Source organism: Dermacentor variabilis, chromosome 1 (genome assembly GCF_050947875.1).
Source record: "Dermacentor variabilis isolate Ectoservices chromosome 1, ASM5094787v1, whole genome shotgun sequence".
Taxonomy (NCBI): domain Eukaryota; kingdom Metazoa; phylum Arthropoda; class Arachnida; order Ixodida; family Ixodidae; genus Dermacentor; species Dermacentor variabilis.
In genome coordinates this window covers 25,600,742-25,620,984 of record NC_134568.1, presented here as the reverse complement: position 1 = coordinate 25,620,984, position 20,243 = coordinate 25,600,742, and the positions used below count along the sequence as shown (strand labels likewise).

General features: G+C 45.0%; 1 protein-coding gene across 1 annotated transcript in view; it reads right to left on the bottom strand.

Moving 5' to 3' along the window:
* The window catches only part of LOC142575914 (uncharacterized), a 134,282-nt gene that overhangs the window by 8,608 nt on the left and 105,431 nt on the right, over window positions 1-20,243 (bottom strand). Inside the window, exon 14 of the mRNA XM_075685714.1 lies at window positions 5,738-5,890. Within this exon, the coding sequence (XP_075541829.1) occupies window positions 5,738-5,890 (153 nt within the window). The remainder of the gene's footprint in view (window positions 1-5,737; window positions 5,891-20,243) is intronic.

The window sequence follows — 20,243 nt, the reverse complement described above, 5'->3', positions numbered from 1 at the left end:
CAAGGCAGTTTGCAGGATGTGCCTTGAACAACTGCAGGTCATCTCCGGACACTGTGCATTGCAACCACTTTTGCTTATATGCGAGCAATTTTGGCACCCACAATGCAGAGACTGCGTGCACATCATGTTTCTTGGTCGAATGCAGTGAACTGCAGTTTTCTATATTTTTTTTTAAATCACCAAGATTGTCTGGATGAAGGGTTGGGGATCTGTCATCATGTAATCTTACACTGTTTTATGGTATGCTCACATCATCTGGCCTGCAGCAATGTGGGTCATCTTACCGTATTTACATGATTGTAAGTTGACTCGAATGTAAGTCGACCCCCCCCATATCGCGTGACCGGAAAAAATAAAAATAAAAATAGGAGAGCATACCTGAGGGCACATTCAATAACGAAAATTTATTAATAGCTGACATGGTCACTGGACTACTCATCTTCACTAGTGCTCCATCGTCATCGTTGATGCGATCCCACAGCGCGTCGTGGTCTAGCGAAATTTCAAATTTGGCAAACGACCGCACCAGGACATCTTGCAGAACAGCAGCCCAAGCCAGATGTACCCAACCACACGCAGCCGTCAGGGAGGCTCTTTTGACAGGTCCAGTTGGTGTAATTTCGCAGTCTTCTGCCACCAGCCACTCGTATTCACGGCAGAGCAGAACCTTAAAATTAAGGCGAAGGTCCGGGCTTGTTTCATGACCACGTCGCACTTCACTGGCAGGGACCGATCACGCATTTCAGCGACGTATGCCGCAAGCTTAGCCTACAGCTCCGGAAAGCGTCCAGACTTCGGCACGTGGGAAATTTCTCACTTGCCGTCACAGGTGAAAATTTCGCTTCGCTGCAGTCGCCACTCTCGCACCACCCGTTTAGAAACATCGAAATTCTGGCCCGCTGCGCACCGATTTGTTTCTTCGGCGTAAAGGATGGCAGCCCTCTTGAACGCTGCTGTGAACAAGTGCCGAACGATTAGTGGGCCTGGAGCACTCATGACGACTGGGGAAGCATAGAAGTAGCACGTAGCCGGCAGTCAAGTGGAACACGTCAAACCAATACTATGCCAATACCAATGCCTTTAAACAGAGAAAGAGAAACCCGCGAGCGGTGTCTGCTCTTCCATGAACTACCGATACTCCCCGCAAGCGCTGCCGTTCTGAGGGTGCCGCCGAAAATGGGAACAGCGGCGCTTCCATCAACTATCGACACCCCCCCATGAGTGTTGCATGCACTGTAAAACTCTCAAAAATGTTGAAAAACCCTTCCGAAAAGCGAATAAACACGCGGGATAGCGAAAAGATACGGGTAGCGCCATAGAGCAAACAGAAAATTCTAACTACGTTGTAGCTCCTGTTGGTATCGCTTTCTTTGGCGGGGCCATGTTTTGGTTTCGATTATAAGTCGACCCCCCCACTTCAGACTTTCAAATTTTAAAAAAGGGGTCGACTTACAATCGTGTAAATACGGTATATGCTTTTTTTTTTCATCCCTGGTTAAATACGGCAGGTCATTTTTTTCCACTGTACAATCATAAGCACAGGGTGACGTTCCCTAACGTCTTGAACATATTCTAATGGATCGCAGCCATAGTTAGCTTCCCTTTCCAGAACAAGAATTCAATCAATGCTCATGCTTTCCAAGTTCACCATTTTGGTCTGGCCGAGTGCACTGCTACCAATACCAATGGCTGACACAATCAACATGCGTGCTGTGCATGTACAAATTTTGTGGCACAAATTCTGAAGGACACCTCTGCCATAATTAAAACCTTGTTGTCGGTGTGCAAAAATATTTTGTTAGGCTAAGGACATGCGGGACAACCCTTGTGCATAGGGCTACCTGTGATATCCTGTTTCGGTTTCGTAATGGTTATGACCGCTAGCGCCACTCTGCGCCCAACGCTGTAAGTGTACACTGCCGTGTTCCCTTTCCCCTCATTGGAATAAACTCATTCTTCTTTATCTGGTCCCCGACCTGAGCAGTCCGGCTCTTCTTTTGCTGCACTTTACACCCCGTCCATTAGGCCTCATGTCGTAGGTCCCGCTTCCGGCCGCCCGTCAAAGTATACTACAAAGTGACGACGAGGATCAATGCTCCCATGCCGTTTTGCTGCCGTGGACACCAGTTCCTGCCCGGATGCCACTAGCATTCCACTTGTGCAACGTCCAGCTGTGCAGCGCGTTGTACCTCTGCCACATCCAGCTGTACAGCATTCCGTCGCCATCCACATACTACAATCTGGCGAAATGGTAAACCTTTTATTCTACTTGCTGCTTGCCTCTATCATTCTACTACTGCTCCTATATGGCTTCCGGCATGCAAGACGCTACAATTACTTCCACTTCTGCTCCGTCAACCTCAACTTCCCTGTCTTTGTTCTTGGTGCCCAGCATGGCGCTCGCACCCCCCATGCCGCCTTTCCTTGCATTACCCGGTACTCCTACGGTACCGTGGTTGACTTGGAAACATTCTTTTTGCACATTTCTCCAGGCGAGCAGATGTGAGGCCTTACAAAATGAAAGGAAGGTCATTTTACTCAGTAATTTAGGCTTTAAGGGGCAGTGTCTCTACTACGACCTGGCGTCACAAATGGACCTGACAGCTGCAAAATTCGAAGATATTTTTCACTTCTTTGACTGGCATTATGAAGAAAGCACAAATCCCCTGGTACATCGTATTATCTTCAGGGACAGAAAACAACGACCCGGGGAAACTTTCCAGAACTTCGTCACCACATTACAACGGTTAGTGCCTGCTTGTGCGTTTGGCGCTTAGCACGATAAGTCCCTTCATGAACAACTCTTGCAAGGCGTCATATCAGCAAGATACGAGAAAAGTTATTCTACGAAGGACATTCCCTCACGCTCAAGAAGGCCAAGGAAATAGGACGAAGCATGGAGCAAGTTCACAAGAAGCTGAAGGTTTTTAACGGTTCGCCTGTCCATCGTGTTTCGACGCAACGCCAAGATGGTGTCGATAACCATCACCATCCTCGCCCGGGTGCGCAAGATGGCAGCCGCCACAACCCTTCTCCCTCCACCCGGCGGGTTCAAGATGGTGCCCAATGGCATGGCGGAAAGTCGCGATTTGAGGAGGCCAGCCAACATGGCGCCTAACCCGAACTCTGTGAAGCAGGTCAAGACATCGCAATCGCAGTCCATTGCTACCGATTTGGTTCACCCCAGCACATCGCATCCGATCAAGGCTGTCCAGCCAAGCAAGTTACCCGCCGTGCATGCGTAAAAGTGGGGCATTATGCTGCAGTTTGCTGTTCGAGGAACCGAACGCATCGACAGCCCCCTGCTCGAGCTCAGCTTGTTTCCTCTACCGCTGAGACTGAATCAGCCACTGCAGTCTCATCTGTGCTTACAATTCAAGCACCGAAGTCCCGTCCAGCAATAATTTAGGCTGAAGTCCTCAGTGTGAATACTTCACTCAAAATGCTTGTGGATACAGGAGCTATAGTGTCGCTGATGAACAGTTCCATGTACAGAGAACATTTCAAGGTTTTTCCCTTGTCTCCTTCGAGTCTCAGACTCAATAATTATTCGCAGCAAGAAATATTGCATTCAGCACTTTTCCGCGCTCGTCAGGTACCGCAACAAGGCTGCAGTAGGGACATTTCACATCACGAACCAAGGCACTTCTCTTCTGGGCTTAGATGCTATTCAAGCTTTGGGCTTGACATTCAAGGTTCTTCGCTCACATGTCAACAAGTATCAGGAATTCCAGCTGACCCAAGTGTTCAGCTTTCGTCTCTACCGCACAACGCTCTAACAGAGTTCGTCCATCTGTTCTCAGGAGAATTGGGACTTTTAAAGGGGACGTTCATCTTTGAGCTTCAGTGCAACCAGTCTCAAGCGAAACTACGTCCTCTACCTCTGGTTCTCCGTGAGCAAGTCTCTGCCGAACTGCATCGCTTGGAATCAGCTGATATTATCGAACGGGTGTCAGTGTCCAAGTGGATTTTTCCGCTCGCTGTGGCTCCGAAGACAATTCCATTCCAATTCCAGCAGCTTAACACCATAGCCACTGAGCAACCACGGCGGGTAAGTGCGTATTCAGTGTCCCAGAATTAACTTTCCTAGGACATAAAATTTCTGCAAACGGCATTTCACCAATGGATAACAAAATCCAGGCAATTGTGGAGGCACCACAGCCTAATGGCAAAAAGGCTCTACATTCATTTCTGGGCCTCAAAGGATATTATGCAAAATTTATCCCGCAGTATGCTGACTTAGTGGAACCGCTAAGGAAACATCTAAGGTAAGGACGAGCCTTTGTCTGGGATCAGGATACTGAATACAGCTTTCAATCGATCAAAGAAGTTCCTGCATCATGTCCTGTGGTACGCATGTTTCAACCGCATCTTCCTATTGTTGCAACGGTTGATGCTTCAGACGTTGGCTTAGGAGCTGTTCTTCAGCAAAAATGAGAAAATGAGCTATTTACAGTGACTTATGCATCTTGAACGTTCACTTCCACAGAACGAAGAATTTTTGTGGCACAAATTCTGAAGGACACCTCTGCCGTAGATAAAACCTTGTTGGCAGTGTGCACAAATATTTTGTTAGGCTAAGGACATGTGGGACAACTCTTGCGCATAGGGCTACCCGTGATATCCTGTTTCCATTTCATAATGGTTATGACCGCTAGCACCATTCTGCGCCTAACACTGTAAGTGTACCCTGCCGTGTTCCCTTTCCCCTCATTAGAATAAATTCATTCTTCTTTGTCTGGTCCCGAACTTGAGCAGTCCAGCTTTTCTTTTACGGCACACTTCACACCCTGGCCGTTGGGCTTCATGTCATAGGTTCTGTATCTGGCCACCCGTCGAAGTCTACTGCTTTACGCATAGTATGATACATATGCGCAAAGTTGGGTGTTTCTGTGCTCACCTGCACAATGAACACACACACACAAGCCAAGGGGATCACACTACCACCAATTCAGAAGCACTTATTCCGTGCAATGGAACCATCAAGTTCTGGTAATGATTCTATGCTTGGTTAAGAGTGCTAAAAGTGATGAAAATGTGCTAGTGCCAGTAACTTCTGGTGAATTATATGGATGTGAAGATGACCCTCTAAATTTGCCAGCCTGTGGTCAAATATGTAGTGGGAAAGCAATCCAGTGATTCTTCATAAGCTTCATATTTGTGCAAGCTAAGCATTGCCACAAGTATCAAGGCTTCCCCGACTTGGACAATAAATGCTTTTGTGCTGGAAGTGATCACCAGACAAGTGAACAGGTCCTGTTGGCTCAACTGCACAGACAATATTATTTAAGTGCTTCATAAGCGTTATAACTGAAATCTGGATAAGTTGTTGCATTCAACTGTGCAATAAAAAAATCAGAATTTTGAACACTTTCTGAGATGAGTGCTCGCAAGATAACATAAAAAAACTCACTGTCACTCATTCATCTGCTGGGAAAAGTACTAGAAGCCTGCGAACGCTTAGCTTGTGTCTTCTAGGCCATAACGATGTAACAATTCATTTTCCAATGCTATTCTTTTTGTGCATTGTCAGTAGTCCGAACAAAACTCTCCCAACAATATCACTGGAATCAGCCAGTTGTTAACAGTGGATGATAAGAGAGGAATAGAATTGCACAGAAGGCATCACTACGAAGCCGCAGCCATAGTGTCCTACTAATGAGAACTACTATTCATTAAAGAAACCAATGAGGTTACATGTTTAAGCGGATGAGATGCTTCTTTAAACCATAGTTACCTTCAAGACCAGAATGTGAATCACCATCAGCAAGCAAACTCGATGAGCTCTCTTTGTCCTCAACGGTGATTGGCAAGTTGACTTGGCAAGTAGCTTCAGCATCTGCTTCCTCCTCTTTTGCATCCGCTGCATCTGCTTCATCCGCTTTTGCATCTGCGTCATATTGATTATAATAGGGACGTCAGCACAGAAACAATATCTGTCATGCATAAACAAGCGGCCCTTAAAGTCGGCCATAGTTTAAAATTCAGTCCAGTTACAAGGACTGTACTTTTAACATGATCTTGCACCACTTGTTGGACATCGTAATAACACCTACTAGATAATGTTCTCATCAACATCTGAGCCAAATAATATACCTGTACACGCAGCAGGGAAACCGTGACTTTGCTTAAAAGGCTCTTTCTTTCCATTTACTGTGAAAATTAGAGGCAGGCTAAAGTTACTGTGTTCTAAATTTAGGTGCGCAGTAGATATGAGTACACAACATTTTCTTACTTTGAACATGTAAAAAACTGGGCAAAGATTAAATTTATGAGAATGTTATAATCAGGTAAATATGGTAGCACAGGTGATAGAACGAATGCCCTAGGGATGCGCTGGTCCCAAATTCAATCCCTAGAGCAGGAGAAATATTTATTCAGCAGTGAAGCTTTCTGTTTGAGAAAACCTGTGGGTTTCCTTGGTTACGATCGGCCAGCATGGGAAAGTGACCTTCCAGCCTCTCCTGCCCTGCTGCGACGAATCGCTTTGTGAAGCTTACAATGCGTCCCCTCGGTCAGACCGGCGGTGACATTAAGGCAAGACACATTTGGCGAATAGAGCATTGATGGATGCCACGCAGCCGCCGACCCCGATGCTGGGAGCAAGAAACTCCTAGAAAAGGGCGTCCTATGCCGCTTCCTAATGGCCACTGCTAGCCGCCAAGGCCGTTTGACAGGCGCACCAGCTAATTTAATTGCTGGGTCATCCCAGGAACCAAAACTCGCCAAGTGAATCAAGTGTAACAACCTCTATACAGGCGTTCCCTTCTTTCTTTCCTCCCTTTCTCTGGGTCTGTGACCAGGGTGCCCTGGGGGTATTTCTCCACTTGTGATCAGCGAACAAAGGTGCTGGAGCGATTGTGCACACCCTCGCCCTCAAGGCAGATCCTTTCGCAACTTTGCACACTCCAAATGGACGAAGGTGTGACAGCAGGCGAGGTATTCTCTAAGAGTACACCTAGTGGACATGTGCACTTCGTCTGCTACTGAAGTGCTGCTGAAGTGAGGCTTACTTAGCAGGACTCTTCGAGGAACTATCAGGCATTGTTTGGGATATCACTGGCCTTAGTGAGATTAGAACTGGTGAGGCTTATACATTGCTAAATAACGGCCATGTCCTCTGCTATAGAGGTCTCCCTGATACGAAGCAATACGGGGTAGGACTCCTGATCCATAAGGACATAGCGGGTAACATTGACGAATTGTACAGCATTAATGAGAGAGTAGCAGTAGTCATTATCAAACTTAAAAGATAATTGATTAATGGTAGTACAAGCCTATGCTCCAACATCCAGTCACGGCGATGAGGAAGTTGATAAGTTTTATGAAGATGTTGAATTAGCGATGAGAAAAGTGCAAACTCTGTATACTGTAGTAATGGGCAACTTCAATGCAAAAGTGGGAAAAAAGCAGGTGGGTGAACAGGCAATTGGCAACTACGGCGTCGATTATAGAAATGCTAGAGGAGAGATACTGGTAGAATTCGCAGAAAGGAATAAGCTTCAAATAATGAACACCTTTTTCAGGAAGTGTAGCAATAGAAAATGGACCTGGAAAAGCCCTAATGGTGAAACAAGAAATGAAATTGATTTCATACTTTCTGCCGATCCCAGCATAGCGCAGGATGTAGAAGTGTTAGGTAGGGTAAAGTGCAGTGATCATAGGTTAAGAGAGGTCTAGGATTCACCTGAATTTGAAGAAAGAGTAAAATTGGTCAAAAAGAAACAGGCCAACCTAGACGCAGTAAGGATAAAAGCGGACCAATTCAGGCTGGTATTTGCAACTAAATATGAAAGATGTGAGAACAGAACAGTGAGACGTAGATGACATAAAGGCGATGAATGAAACCGTAACTAGGCTGGCTTCAGAAGCAGCACTTGAAGTAGGAGGCAATGCACCAAGGCAACCAGTAGGTAAGCTCTCCCAAGCAACGAAGGACCTAATAAAGAAACAACCAAGAATGAAACAGTCCCAACTCAAGAGATCAGACAGAATTAACGTAATTATCAAAACTGATCAACAAGGAGAAAATAAAGGATATACGAAATTATAATGTAAGAAAGACTGAGGAAGCAGTAATAAATGAACGCAGCATGAAATCAGTGAGAAGAAGACTTGGCATAGGAAAAGCCAAGATGCGCACACTGAAAGATAAGCAGGGCAATATCATCAGCAATTTCGAAGATATAGTAAAAGCAGCGGAAGAATTCTATACTGACTTGTACAATACCCATAGCAGCCAGGACACCCCCTTTGAAAGTAGTAATGAACAGTTTATAGAGGCTCCTTCTATAACTTGCGATGAAGTTAGAAAGGCCTTAGAAGACATGAAACGAGGAAACGCGGCAGGTGAAGATGGAATAACAGTTGATTTAATCAAAGTTGGAGGAGAGGTCATGCTTGAAAAGCTTGCGGCCCTTTACGAAATGTCACACAACTTCAAGGGTTCCGGAGAACTGGAAGAATGCCAACATTATACTAGTCCACAAAAAGGGTGACGTTAAAGAATTGAAAAATTATAGGCCCATTAGCTTACTTCCAGTATCGTATAAAATATTCCCGATGATAATTTCCAATAGAATAACAGCAACACTTTTCTTCAGTCAACCAAGGAAACAGGCTGGCTTCAGGAAGGGATACTGTACAATGGATCACATCCATGTAATCTATCAGGTAACCGAGAAATCTGCAGAGTACAATGAACCTCTCTACATGGCTTTCATAGATTACGAAAAGGCATTTGATTCAGTAGAGATACCAGCAGTCATAGAGGCACTATGTAATCAAGGAGTAGAGGAGGATTACGTAAATATCTTGAAAAATATCTACAAATATCCCGCAGCTACCCTAATTCTCCACAATAACAGTAGGAAGATACCTATAAAGAAATTGGTCAGACAAGGAGACACAATCTCTCCAATGTTATCACTGCGTGCTTGGGAGAAGTACTCAAGCTATTAAATTGGGACAGCTTAGGGGTAAGGTGCAATAGCGAATATCTCAGCAACCTTCGGTTTGCAGATGACATTGTTCTATTCAGCAACACTGGGGACAAGTTGCAACAAATGATTGAGGACCTTAACAGAGAGAGTGTAAGAATGGGGTGGAAGATTAATATGCAGAAAACAAAGACAATGATCAATAGCCAGGCAAGGGAACAAGAGTTCAGGATCGCCAGTCAGCCTCTAGAGTATGCGAAGGAATACGCTTACCTAGGACAATTACTCGCAGGGGACCCTGATCATGAGAAGGAAATTTACAGAAGAATAAAACTGGGTTGGAGCGCATACAGCAGACATTCTCAGATCCTTACTGAAAGCTTACCATCATCGCTAAAAAGGAAGGTATGCAATCAATGCATTCTACCGGTGCTAACCAGGGGCATAGCCGGGGGGGGAGGCTTATGGGGCACCAGCCCCACCCGAAATTTTTTCGTGCTATCCATGCACCGCCTACCAAAGCTACCCTCGGCACTGGAAATCATTCTGGATTTTATCTAGAATGTCTTTTTCACGCTCGAAAAGACATTTCACCGCAAACATTGTGAACTGGGGCTCGATTTCACGGTTCGTCCATGTACTGGGAGTCACATAACGCAAGCAGCCCCATCCGAGCACAAAGTTTCAATGGCGTTTTGATGGCGAAAGAGCTACCTGCGGCATCTCGCGGAGGCCGCGGAATCTACGGAGCGCATGGATGTCAATTCCGAAACATTATGGGAATAAAGTTCCCATAAACTTTTGATGTGAAAGGTGCATTGACATTTCCAACGTTGTGCTTTAGATATTCAATTGCGGAGCTTTGTGGGATTGATGCTGTTATAAACATTTGACGCTAAAAGTACACTGATTTTCTAAAGCCTTACATAGGAACATACAACGAGACAAGCCAAATCAACACACTATCAGGCAAGTCGACAAAGCACATAGCGAGGTCCGATAAGACGAAGCGTTGTGGTGGCTCTTTTGTGGCGTCATGTCACATAAAAAATATAAACATTTTTTTTTTCACCTACGCCATAGCATCCATGTCAAGACACTAAAGCCAGCCAAGGTAACTATGTCCTCATTTGTTTTTTATACTTTGACTTTTATTCGCAAGGACACATTGAGCCTCTTCAATTTTTTTGTTGCCGCTGCCCTAACCGTGGGCTGCCAGAGCTAGCCAGAGCGCATACGTTTTTCTCGTGTTACTCCGACCACTGCACGGCGCACTTTGGTGCGCGTTCGGTTTGTTCTGGCGGAGTGGATTTTCGCCTGGCAGAGTTTTCGACGCTTTTTGGCTAGCAGACAACAAAAAGAAACAATGGTCGCTCGCCGCTGTCACTATGGGCACTCGACGGATTGCACCGCATTCGCTTGAGCGCAACCTCTCCGGAAAATTTTGTCTCGCCCGTGTAGGATGCCGAGCAGTATGCGTATGGTTCTTTGTGGACCAAGCGTTTCACGTTTTCTTCGATATTCTTTCGGTAGTCCCATTACGTACCCAAAGTAAGCATTCAATTGTGACAAACATGCTTTCCTTTGCGTTTTCTCATTCCCGTGAGCCCGCCCCATAATAGAAAACAAGACATTGTTGCGGGGCAGCAAATTGTCGCATGGCGAAAGTTCGATTTTCTTACCTCTTCTTTTGTGGAAAGTTTTGTGCCACGGGACGCTTCAGTTGCCGGCTACTCTTATTATATTATTGCGATAACAATTATATGGACACTCCAGGCGCATTACTGCCATTGCCATCGCCGTCGCCCTCATGTTTTGTATAAAGTCCGAGGGCGATAACATCGTGACCGAGCACCGCATGCTGTATGTGCGAGTGAAAGCGTAGGAGGGGGGGGGGGGGTGGAATGGGTGAGCTGATGATGGTGACTCAATCTTGGGTGCGCAAAGGAGAACAGCGGGGAGCAAGCGCGCCGCCTTCCTTCGCGCGCGATACATCAGGGGGAGTGAAGGGAGGTGGGTCAGGCCTTAGGATTCTGTGATCTGTGATTGCGCAAGATGTTTGTTTGCCTTGTTTGACGAATTATATACCGTGACGTTTTCTTAGATACGTAGATTTATTGGAGACTTATATGTGTATTTAAATATTTTGTTGCGAGGTTTTGTGTATACATGCAGTGAACTTTGTTTACAGTGATACTGTTTTGGCCTTTATCAAGCCGTATCTTCACATTTGCGTATTTCATTGTAGCTTCATATTCCTAATGTACGAGGGCGAGTCAAACGAAAGTGAGCCAACCCACTCCGCGCAATAATGGTTCGGTTCATTATCTGCGAGGCATGCGCGTAACACACAGGCATCTCTCATTTACAAAAGTGACATGCAGGTGTGAGGATAAATGCTCTTTAATGTTTCATACACTGGGTTAAACATGGTTGCGTGACATAATGGACACTCCAAAAGTTTAACAGCGTGGTGCCATGAAGTTTTTGACAGCTGAAGGCATTTTACAAAAAGAAATTAGTCGCCGCATGGCTGCCATGTACGCTGAACATTGCATTTCATTGGCCACTGTGAAGCGTTGGAGCAAACGGTTCAAAGAAGGACGTGAAAGTTACAAAGATGGTCCAAGACCGGGCCAAAGCCGTCCTGCAATCACCCCTAACAAAATTGCAAAGGTTGATGAGCTGTTGAGACAAGCACGGAGGATAAGCATCAATGAACTGGCAGAGCGTGTGAACATCAGTCACGGTCCGGATCACACCATAATTCATAAACATCTCGGTTATCGGCTCTTGTGTGCGCAATGGACGCCCAAGATTTTGAACCACCGCCAGATGACGGAGAAGTTTGGCGCTGCCTTGACTCATCTGATCCGGTATCACAATGAGGGTGACGACTTGTCTGCAATTGTGATCAGGGACGAACCATGGTGCCACTATTACGAGCCTGGGACACGACGGCTAAGCTTACAGTGGAAACATTTGAATTCATCACGCCCAAAGAAAGCAAAGGCCGTCATTTCTGCCACAAAGGTGGTGTTGACTTTTTTTTTTCGATCGTCAGGGGCCATTACTGAGAGAATTTGCTAACTCTTGAGAGACTATCAATTTTTTCGGATATTGTGAAACGTCGGAACGGCTGTGTGTCGCAATCAAGAACAAATGACAGGGAGAATTGACGAATGGGGTCATCTTGTTCCACGACAATGCCCGTCGCTACGCCGCTGATGTGGTTAATACAAAACTGGCAAAGTTCAAGTGGAAAATGCTGAAACATCCGTCATACCACCCAGACATGTCGCCTTGCGACTTCCACATTTTGGGGCAACCGAAAAAAAAACAGCTCAAGGGAACCAGATTCATGTCGGACGATAACGTGAAATAGTCAGTTGCTGACTTTTTGAAGCAGTAACCCAAGGACTTTTATGAGACGGGAATCACGCGACTCGTTAGTCAATGGGACAAATGTCTAAATGCTCATGGAGACTACTTTTAAATAAAGTACCCCATTTCTCATATATTCGTATTGGCTCACTTTCATTTGACTCGCCCTCGTATGTTTTGCAGAAATGCTTTTTATACGTGCTCTCTGTTGAGACTATAATTTCGGTGCATCTACTCACAATACACGACCGGTGACAGCTGCTACTGCTTAATACATTGGAACAAATGAGAGCGTCATCGAGATTTTTCACTGGCCGTTGAATATGCACAAGAATGTAAACACAGTTCTTGATAGACAAAGTTTCATTAACATATTTGCCCTAAACTTGTTCATTTCATGGCCTTTACATTTTTCATATCAGCGGCATGCAGTTTCGGACTGATACAATTCTAAAGTTCGTGTGATATTTTTACTTATTAGATACACAAAAAGCATGGAATCATTTATATCAGTTATTTTGTGCACAATTTTTGACACATACTAGTATGTTTTATGAAAAATACATATTTTACTTGTTTTGACAGTGCGTAGCATTTAAGAATTCGTTTGCAACATCTTTGGCAATGGCAATGCAATTATTATTCATGTATTTAATCCCTTGACAAATTGTTTAAGAGGAAGCGTAAGCTTGGGCCCAACTCCGACGCGGCTTATTCATATACATGTAAAACGCAGAAACGCTTTTCTGTGATAACCCCTGGATCGCTTTTAATGAAATTTGTTGTACTTGAGAGAGAAAGGTAAATTCTAGTGTCTATTGGAAGCGGAATTTCGATTTAGGGCTTGAATTTTGTTTAAAATATTTCGAAAATTTCGAAAGTTCAAAAAAATATAAGCACAACGTTTACAAACTAATAGCGTTGCATAAAGAACAGATATCGCTGTTCTGTAAACGAAATCTATTATAACAGTCAAAGCGGACAAATTTGGTATGTCAATTTGTAGCTTACGTGAATTGGTCATGTTGTGTACAAGGATTCTGCAAAAGCTGTATTTCCACAATAGTAATTTTTTTTTTTTGAGATTCATGTGTAACAATCAATTTTGTTCACTTTAGATGTATTATTAGGTGCAATTCACAGAATTGTGATGCCAATTTTCATTGTTGAGTTACAGACTTATAAACTAGATAGATTCGTTTTCTGAAATTTTGCGATTTTGGCCAATTTTTGATAAAGAATTGACAATCCAAATGAAAAATCCGAAACCAGCAGCCACTAGAATTTCAGTTTTTCCTATAAATGCAAAAAACCTCGTCAAAATTGGTGCAGTGGTTGCCGAGAAAAACGAATTCCCCTTCTACATGTATTTAGGTAGGAGCACCCGACCTAAAGCTTCCTCTTAAGGAGGAGGCCCAGCTGCAGGGTGAGCCCCCGCCCGAACGAAATTTCTGGCTACGCCACTGGTGCTAACATATGGGGCAGAAACTTGTAGACTGACAAAGAAGCTAGAAAACAAGTTAGGGAGCGCACAAAGAGCGATGGAATGAAGAATGATAGGCGTAACGTTAAGAGACAGGAAGAGAGCAATGTGGATCAGAGAGCAAACAGTCATAGCCGATATTCTAACCGACATAAAGAGAATGGAGCTGAGCAGGTCATAACCAGTGGACCATTAGGGTTACAGAATGGGTGCCAAGAGAAAGGAGACGCAGTCAAGGACGGCAAAAGACTCGGTGGGTTGATGAAATTAAGAAATTTGCAGGCGCAAGTTGGAATCGGTTGATGCAGCACAAGGGTGATTGGAGATCGGAGGGAGAGGCCCTCGTCCTGCAGTGGACTTAAAATAGGTTGTTGATGATGATGATGAAGCTCATTGGCTGTGGCGCCTGGTTGGTGCAGACAAGCAGCCCGTCTTAGCCAATCAGAACTGCAACAGCAGACGAAATGGACATATCCACTAGGTAGACTCTTGCAGAGTATCTCCCCAAATTTTCCTGGCCTAGGGACCTAGGGAGGCCAGAAGGGATTCAATCAGACACTGCCGGCTCCTCAGAGGTGCTTCAATTCAGTCATGCTAGACTGTTGAGCTGTAATGTTCTCTACTACTCAAGTAGATATTGTATCCATATTGTAGCCAGTACTCTTCGTTCTCAATGAAAACCTGTTCCTCCCTTCAACAACATCCTCAGCGTGGATGAGTTGGATGACAGCACGGGCCAGCTACCCCTTTTGACATGCCCGACCCTAACTGTTACAACTGGCTGGCAGCGGTGAGACGAGTCTTGCGACATGGTGCTGTGTCTGCGGTGAGTGCTTGGTTTTTTGCTTTGACTCTCTAGGCTTCATTTTGTGGTTCTTCAGTTTATAGGGAAGCTGGATTGTTGATTGTGAGCTAGGTTGTGTTTACCTGGCTGTGTTTGGCGAGCAGGACCAAGGCAGTAAAACAGCACTCATGGATTTGAGGACAATGCTGAGAGACAAATTGTTGGTTATCATTGAGGAACTTGGCCTAGCGGTACACAAGGAAATGATTAAATCAGAAATATTAAAGCTCATTTCCGAACGGGAAAGTGAGGAGGACATTGAAATTGGGTTACAACTTTTTCAGAAAAGAGAGAGAGGGGGGGGGGGCAGGAGAAAGATTACATCATCATCATCATCATCATCAGTCTGGTTACGCCCACTGCAGGGCAAAGGCCTCTCCCATACTTCTCCAACAACCCCGGTCATGTACTAATTGTGGCCATGCCGTGCCTGCAAACTTCTTAATCTCATCCGCCCACCTAACTTTCTGCCGCCCCCTGCTACGCTTCCCTTCCCTTGGGATCCAGTCCGTAACCCTTAATGACCATCGGTTATCTTCCCTTCTCATTACATGTCCTGCCCATGCCCATTTCTTTTTCTTTATTTCAACTAAGATGTCATTAACTTGCGTTTGTTCCCTCACCCAATCTGCTCTTTTCTTATCCCTTAACGTTACACCTATCATTCTTCTTTCCATAGCTCGTTGCGTCGTCCTCAATTTGAGTAGAACCCTTTTCGTAAGCCTCCAGGTTTCTGCCCCGTATGTGAGTACTGGTAAGACACAGCTATTATATACTTTTCTCTTGAGGGATAATGGCAACCTGCTGTTCATGATCTGAGAATGCCTGCCAAACGCACCCCAGCCCTTTCTTATTCTTCTGATTATTTCCGTCTCATGATCCGGATCTGCCGTCATTACCTGCCCTAAGTAGATGTATTCCCTTACGACATCCAGTGCCTCGCTGCCTATCGTAAATTGCTGTTCTCTTCCGAGACTGTTAAGCATTACTTTAGTTTTCTGCAGATTAATTTTTAGACCCACTCTTCTGCTTTGCCTCTCCAGGTCAGTGAGCATGCATTGCAATTGGTCCCCTGAGTTACTAAGCAAGGCAATATCATCAGCGAATCGCAAGTTACTAAGGTATTCTCCATTAACTTTTATCCCCAATTCTTCCCAATCCAGGTCTCTGAATACCTCCTGTAAAGACGCTGTGAATAGCATTGGAGATATCGTATCTCCCTGCCTGACGCCTTTCTTTATTGGGATTTTGTTGCTTGCTTTAAGGAGGACTACGGTGGCTGTGAAGCCGCTATAGATATCTTTCAGTATTTTTACATACAGCTCGTCTACACCCTGATTCCGTAATGCCTCCATGACTGCTCAGGTTTCGACAGAATCAAACGCTTTCTCGTAATCAATGAAAGCTATATATAAGGGTTGGTTATATTCCGCACATTTCTCTATCACCTCATTGATAGTGTGAATATGATCTATTGTTGAGTAGCCTTTACGGAATCCTGCCTGGTCCTTTGCTTGACAGAAGTCTAAGGTGTTCCTGATTCTATTCGCGATTACCTTAGTAAATAGTTTGTAGGCAACGGACAGTAAGCTGATGGGTCTATAATTTTTCAAGTCCTTGGCGTCCCCTTTCTTATGGATTAGGATTATGTTAGCGTTCTTCCAAGATTCCGGTACGCTCGAGGTCGTGAGGCATTGCGTATACAGGGTGGCCAGTTTCTCTAGAACAATCTGTCCACCATCCTTCAACAAATCTGCTGTTACCTGATCCTCCCCAGCTGCCTTCCCCCTTTGCATTGCTCACAAGGCTTTCTTTACTTCTTCCGGCGTTACCTTTGGGATTTCGAATTCCTCTAGACTATTTTCTCTTCCATTATCGTCGTGGGTGCCACTGGTACTGTATAAATCTCTATAGAACTCCTCAGCCACTTGAACTATCTCATCCATATTAGTGATGATATTGCCGGCTTTGTCTCTTAACGCATACATCTGATTCTTGCCAATTCCTAGTTTCTTCTTCACTGTTTTTAGGCTTCCTCCGTTCCTGAGGGCATGTTCAATTCTATCCATATTATACTTCCTTATGTCAGCTGTCTTACGCTTGCTGATTAACTTCGAAATTGTAATCTTTCTTTCGAAGTTAATTCGAAGAAAGATTACAATTTAAGAAAAATGTAACTTGACCCTGAAAGTAAATGTTGGGAGTTGACTCGAGCTCTGAAACTAAAGTGAGGCAAAATCATACCGCACAGACAGGCTAAAGCCATTTGAAGTTGGGAACGACATCGAGTTGTTCCTAGGAAATTTTGAAATGACTTGCGAGACCATGAACTTCACTCCGAGTACATGGTCACAGCGGTTGCTGTCTATGTTGCTGTGTGCAGTTCCTGAAGTAATCGCCAGACTTAGTGTGCAAGATGCATATGACTATGCAAAGGTTAAGGCTAGCCTTTTGAAGAAGTACTGCCTTTCAGCCAAGGCTTTTTGCCAAAGGTTTCAAAGCATGGGCAAAGAAGGATAGCGAGGGATATCTGGACGAAAGAGCTGAGAACAGCTCTTTCGCTTTACGTGGATGAAAGAGCTGAGAACATGGAACTTTTACGCCCGTACGTTCATGAACTGCGTATCAGGCACGTACCCAAGGGGGGGCCCGGGACGCCCCCACCCCCCCAAATTAAGACGCATACGCCCCCCCTCCCCCTCCCCACCCACGCCTCCACTTCTCACACACATTCTTAAAGCGGTCAAATCAATGTTGATACTTGCAGCTATTCGGGGGTCAATATTTTACTGCATTTTTCACTCCTTTTGGATGGCAGTAGTTATCGGGGTCTCCTGGGATGTGAAGGCCAGTTTCCTCATCAATTCGGTGCCCGTGCGATTAACTCGAGATGCATTCAATTGTCACCGTCTATTCAACGGTCACGTGCATCGTTGATGCTTTGCTAGTTCAACCTTCTTCGTTTAGACTGATCCGGGGACCAGGAAAGGGATTCAGTTCATGGTCAGCTGGTCTGTGTGCACGTGGAACGAGTTGTGGCCCGAGAAAATGCCAATTGCGGTTAACTTTTCATTTTGTTTCATTATTTACTCAAGTGACGGCTCGCCGCGACGCTGACAGATCCTCGGAACCATATACCTGTGATATGGGTTAGATAAGGTGGAAAATAAAATAATGCGAGACATCGTCCATCATCAAACCCTGCAATAACCCTTAAACTCATAGGCAATATGACTGTCACCCTTTAACTCAGCTGGTTTTTCCCTAATTGTATAGCTCTTTTCGTGCAAAATTGCCAACTGGAAAAAAGAGTTGCAAGGATTTGAGAATTTAAGGGATCTACTAAGGCAGAGAGCCAAGGCAACAGCCAAACAGGAAGGAAAAGCGAAAATTAAGAAATTTAACCGTTGTTTATGAAAATATTTATGGATAAAAATCTTTTTATTTAAGAAGGAAGTAGAAAAAACGCCGCCGGAAGTGAAGGACAATTCTGGTTGTGCTGAATGACGCTTCTACAGTTATTCAAGCTGCCTAACGTAGCTGCTTCTCTGCTGTGCTTATGTAGGTGTTTTTCTAACCTTCTGCAGTTGACGCAGTACGGTAGAATTGCAGCTTCCTGCGCCATACGTGGTTGTACGCGACTGGCGGCCACTCATCGTTATGTAACTTCCCAAATAATATGAGTTGGTTCTGGCGCTTGTTAGAGCAGTAAACGAGGGATCCAAAAGAACTGTGATTGTTCTGCAAATAAATATTTCCGTATAATTGTTCCAGAGCTAATTCAAAAAACGCTACTATAGTTGGATACAACTTAAGTCTGCAATGAAGCCCCGCCCACGCCCTCATAACCGCCAGCCACTGTTCCTCCGCGAGGCAGCAAATAATTCGTACCTCAATCTTCTTCTGTTACCCAAATAAGACGGTAACTAGAAAAATAAAATTATTAGCGCATGATTTTATACCTTTTCCCTCGCCTATTATAGTGAAATGGCAAATGCTTAATTCTTTATTGAACTGAAATAACATGCTTGCTTCGCTACAACTATTTGTTGTGAGGTTAATCTTCAGTTGGGGGCAGTGAAGTTTCATGAGTAAAACGAGTTCAGCAGTGAAATGAACTGCACCGCAGACTTTTGAAGAGTGAAATGCTCAGACTCCATACACTTTGTCCGTATCTGTTGCACACCTCGTTGCTTCCTCCGATAAAAAGACTCTTCAAGAACAGCAGACGCTCAGGAGGTACCAAGTACGACGCCATTTTGACAAAGCCGCATGACAATTTTGTTTGCTTCTGTGATTGGCTGGCGGAGTAATACAACTCCGCGCGGTCCGTGTGCCTTTGTTTCCAACTGCTGTTCTTTTAAGTTCTATTCGACTAAAGTAATCTTTATTTTACACGTTCGCTTCTTGTTCTTGGCAGTGTTATTCCTGTGCTTCTTTCTTGCGCAAGTCCATTTGACATGGTTCTTTGTTTGCCAAGTAAAAAAGAGGTGTATCGGACAGGCCCCGTACCTGTAAAATACACTTACACCCAGTGGCGTAGCAACAGGGGGGGCCGGGGGGCCGTGGGCCCCGGGTGCAAGGGGCCAGTGGGGGAGGGGGGTGTCATATACGCCTGAAGACACCCCTCTTTCCGCCGGTTTGACTAGGCGCAAATTGCAAAGAATGCTCCGGTATCCAGTAGCCCGCGCTCATGTACCCGATGCGTTGTGCCGCAGAATTGTCGGCTGCAGCTCTATCAACACCCCACGAAATAATTGCACGAATGTGCGGGCTAAAAAAAAATTTAATTCGCGAAATGGTCGCTAAGCTACTCGCCTTAGCGGAACGTTTCATGTGGGGTGCGCTCGTGCTGTGCGTTCATGCTGGGAGCAGGAGTCGCTAAACATACAGTGAGGTGTTGGAGCTCTTGGGTCCCTCTTCCGTTCAGAACGTGCAGCGAAGACGAACAAAGACAGCAGCGAGAGGGCGTTCAACCAGCGCGCCCGGTGCTCGCGTTTACGGCGAAGCGTTCGTTGAGAGTGACGTTGCATAAGTGGGGCCGTCAAAAGTCGCGAATGGGATTCTCTAGATCGTCTTCAGACTCGGTTCGGCCGAAGAGTTTGGCGGCGTATGACTCGACAGGGTGTAGTCGCGGGCCCGCCGCGATTCCCGGCTCGCTTTTACTTCCCGTCTCCCGCTCGCTCCGAGAAGCCGCTGCGAAACCTGCCGTTATGTGTCACGCTTTCCTTCTTACCCTCGAAAGTTTCAGAAAACTGTTGTTGTTGTGTGACTTCATGTCACAATTACGGTGTCTGTATCAGCTGCACATAATTTTATATAAAGAAAGGTGAATTTTGTAAGGATATTTCCCGATCGAGATTCTATGAAGTTATGTGTTTTTGTGATTACTAGCAACTCGGTAGCGCGAAAAATATGGCAGATAAGTAATAACCATATCCTTAATAATCCCGTAATTAGTACTTATAGAGGAAGCACTCAATTTGAGTATCGAGGACTCAAAGTCATAGTATTAACTCAACAAGAAATTCTTAAACAAAATCTGTTTGGGTGCTACAACCTACAGTACTTTGGCACTGCGGGCGGCGCCCAG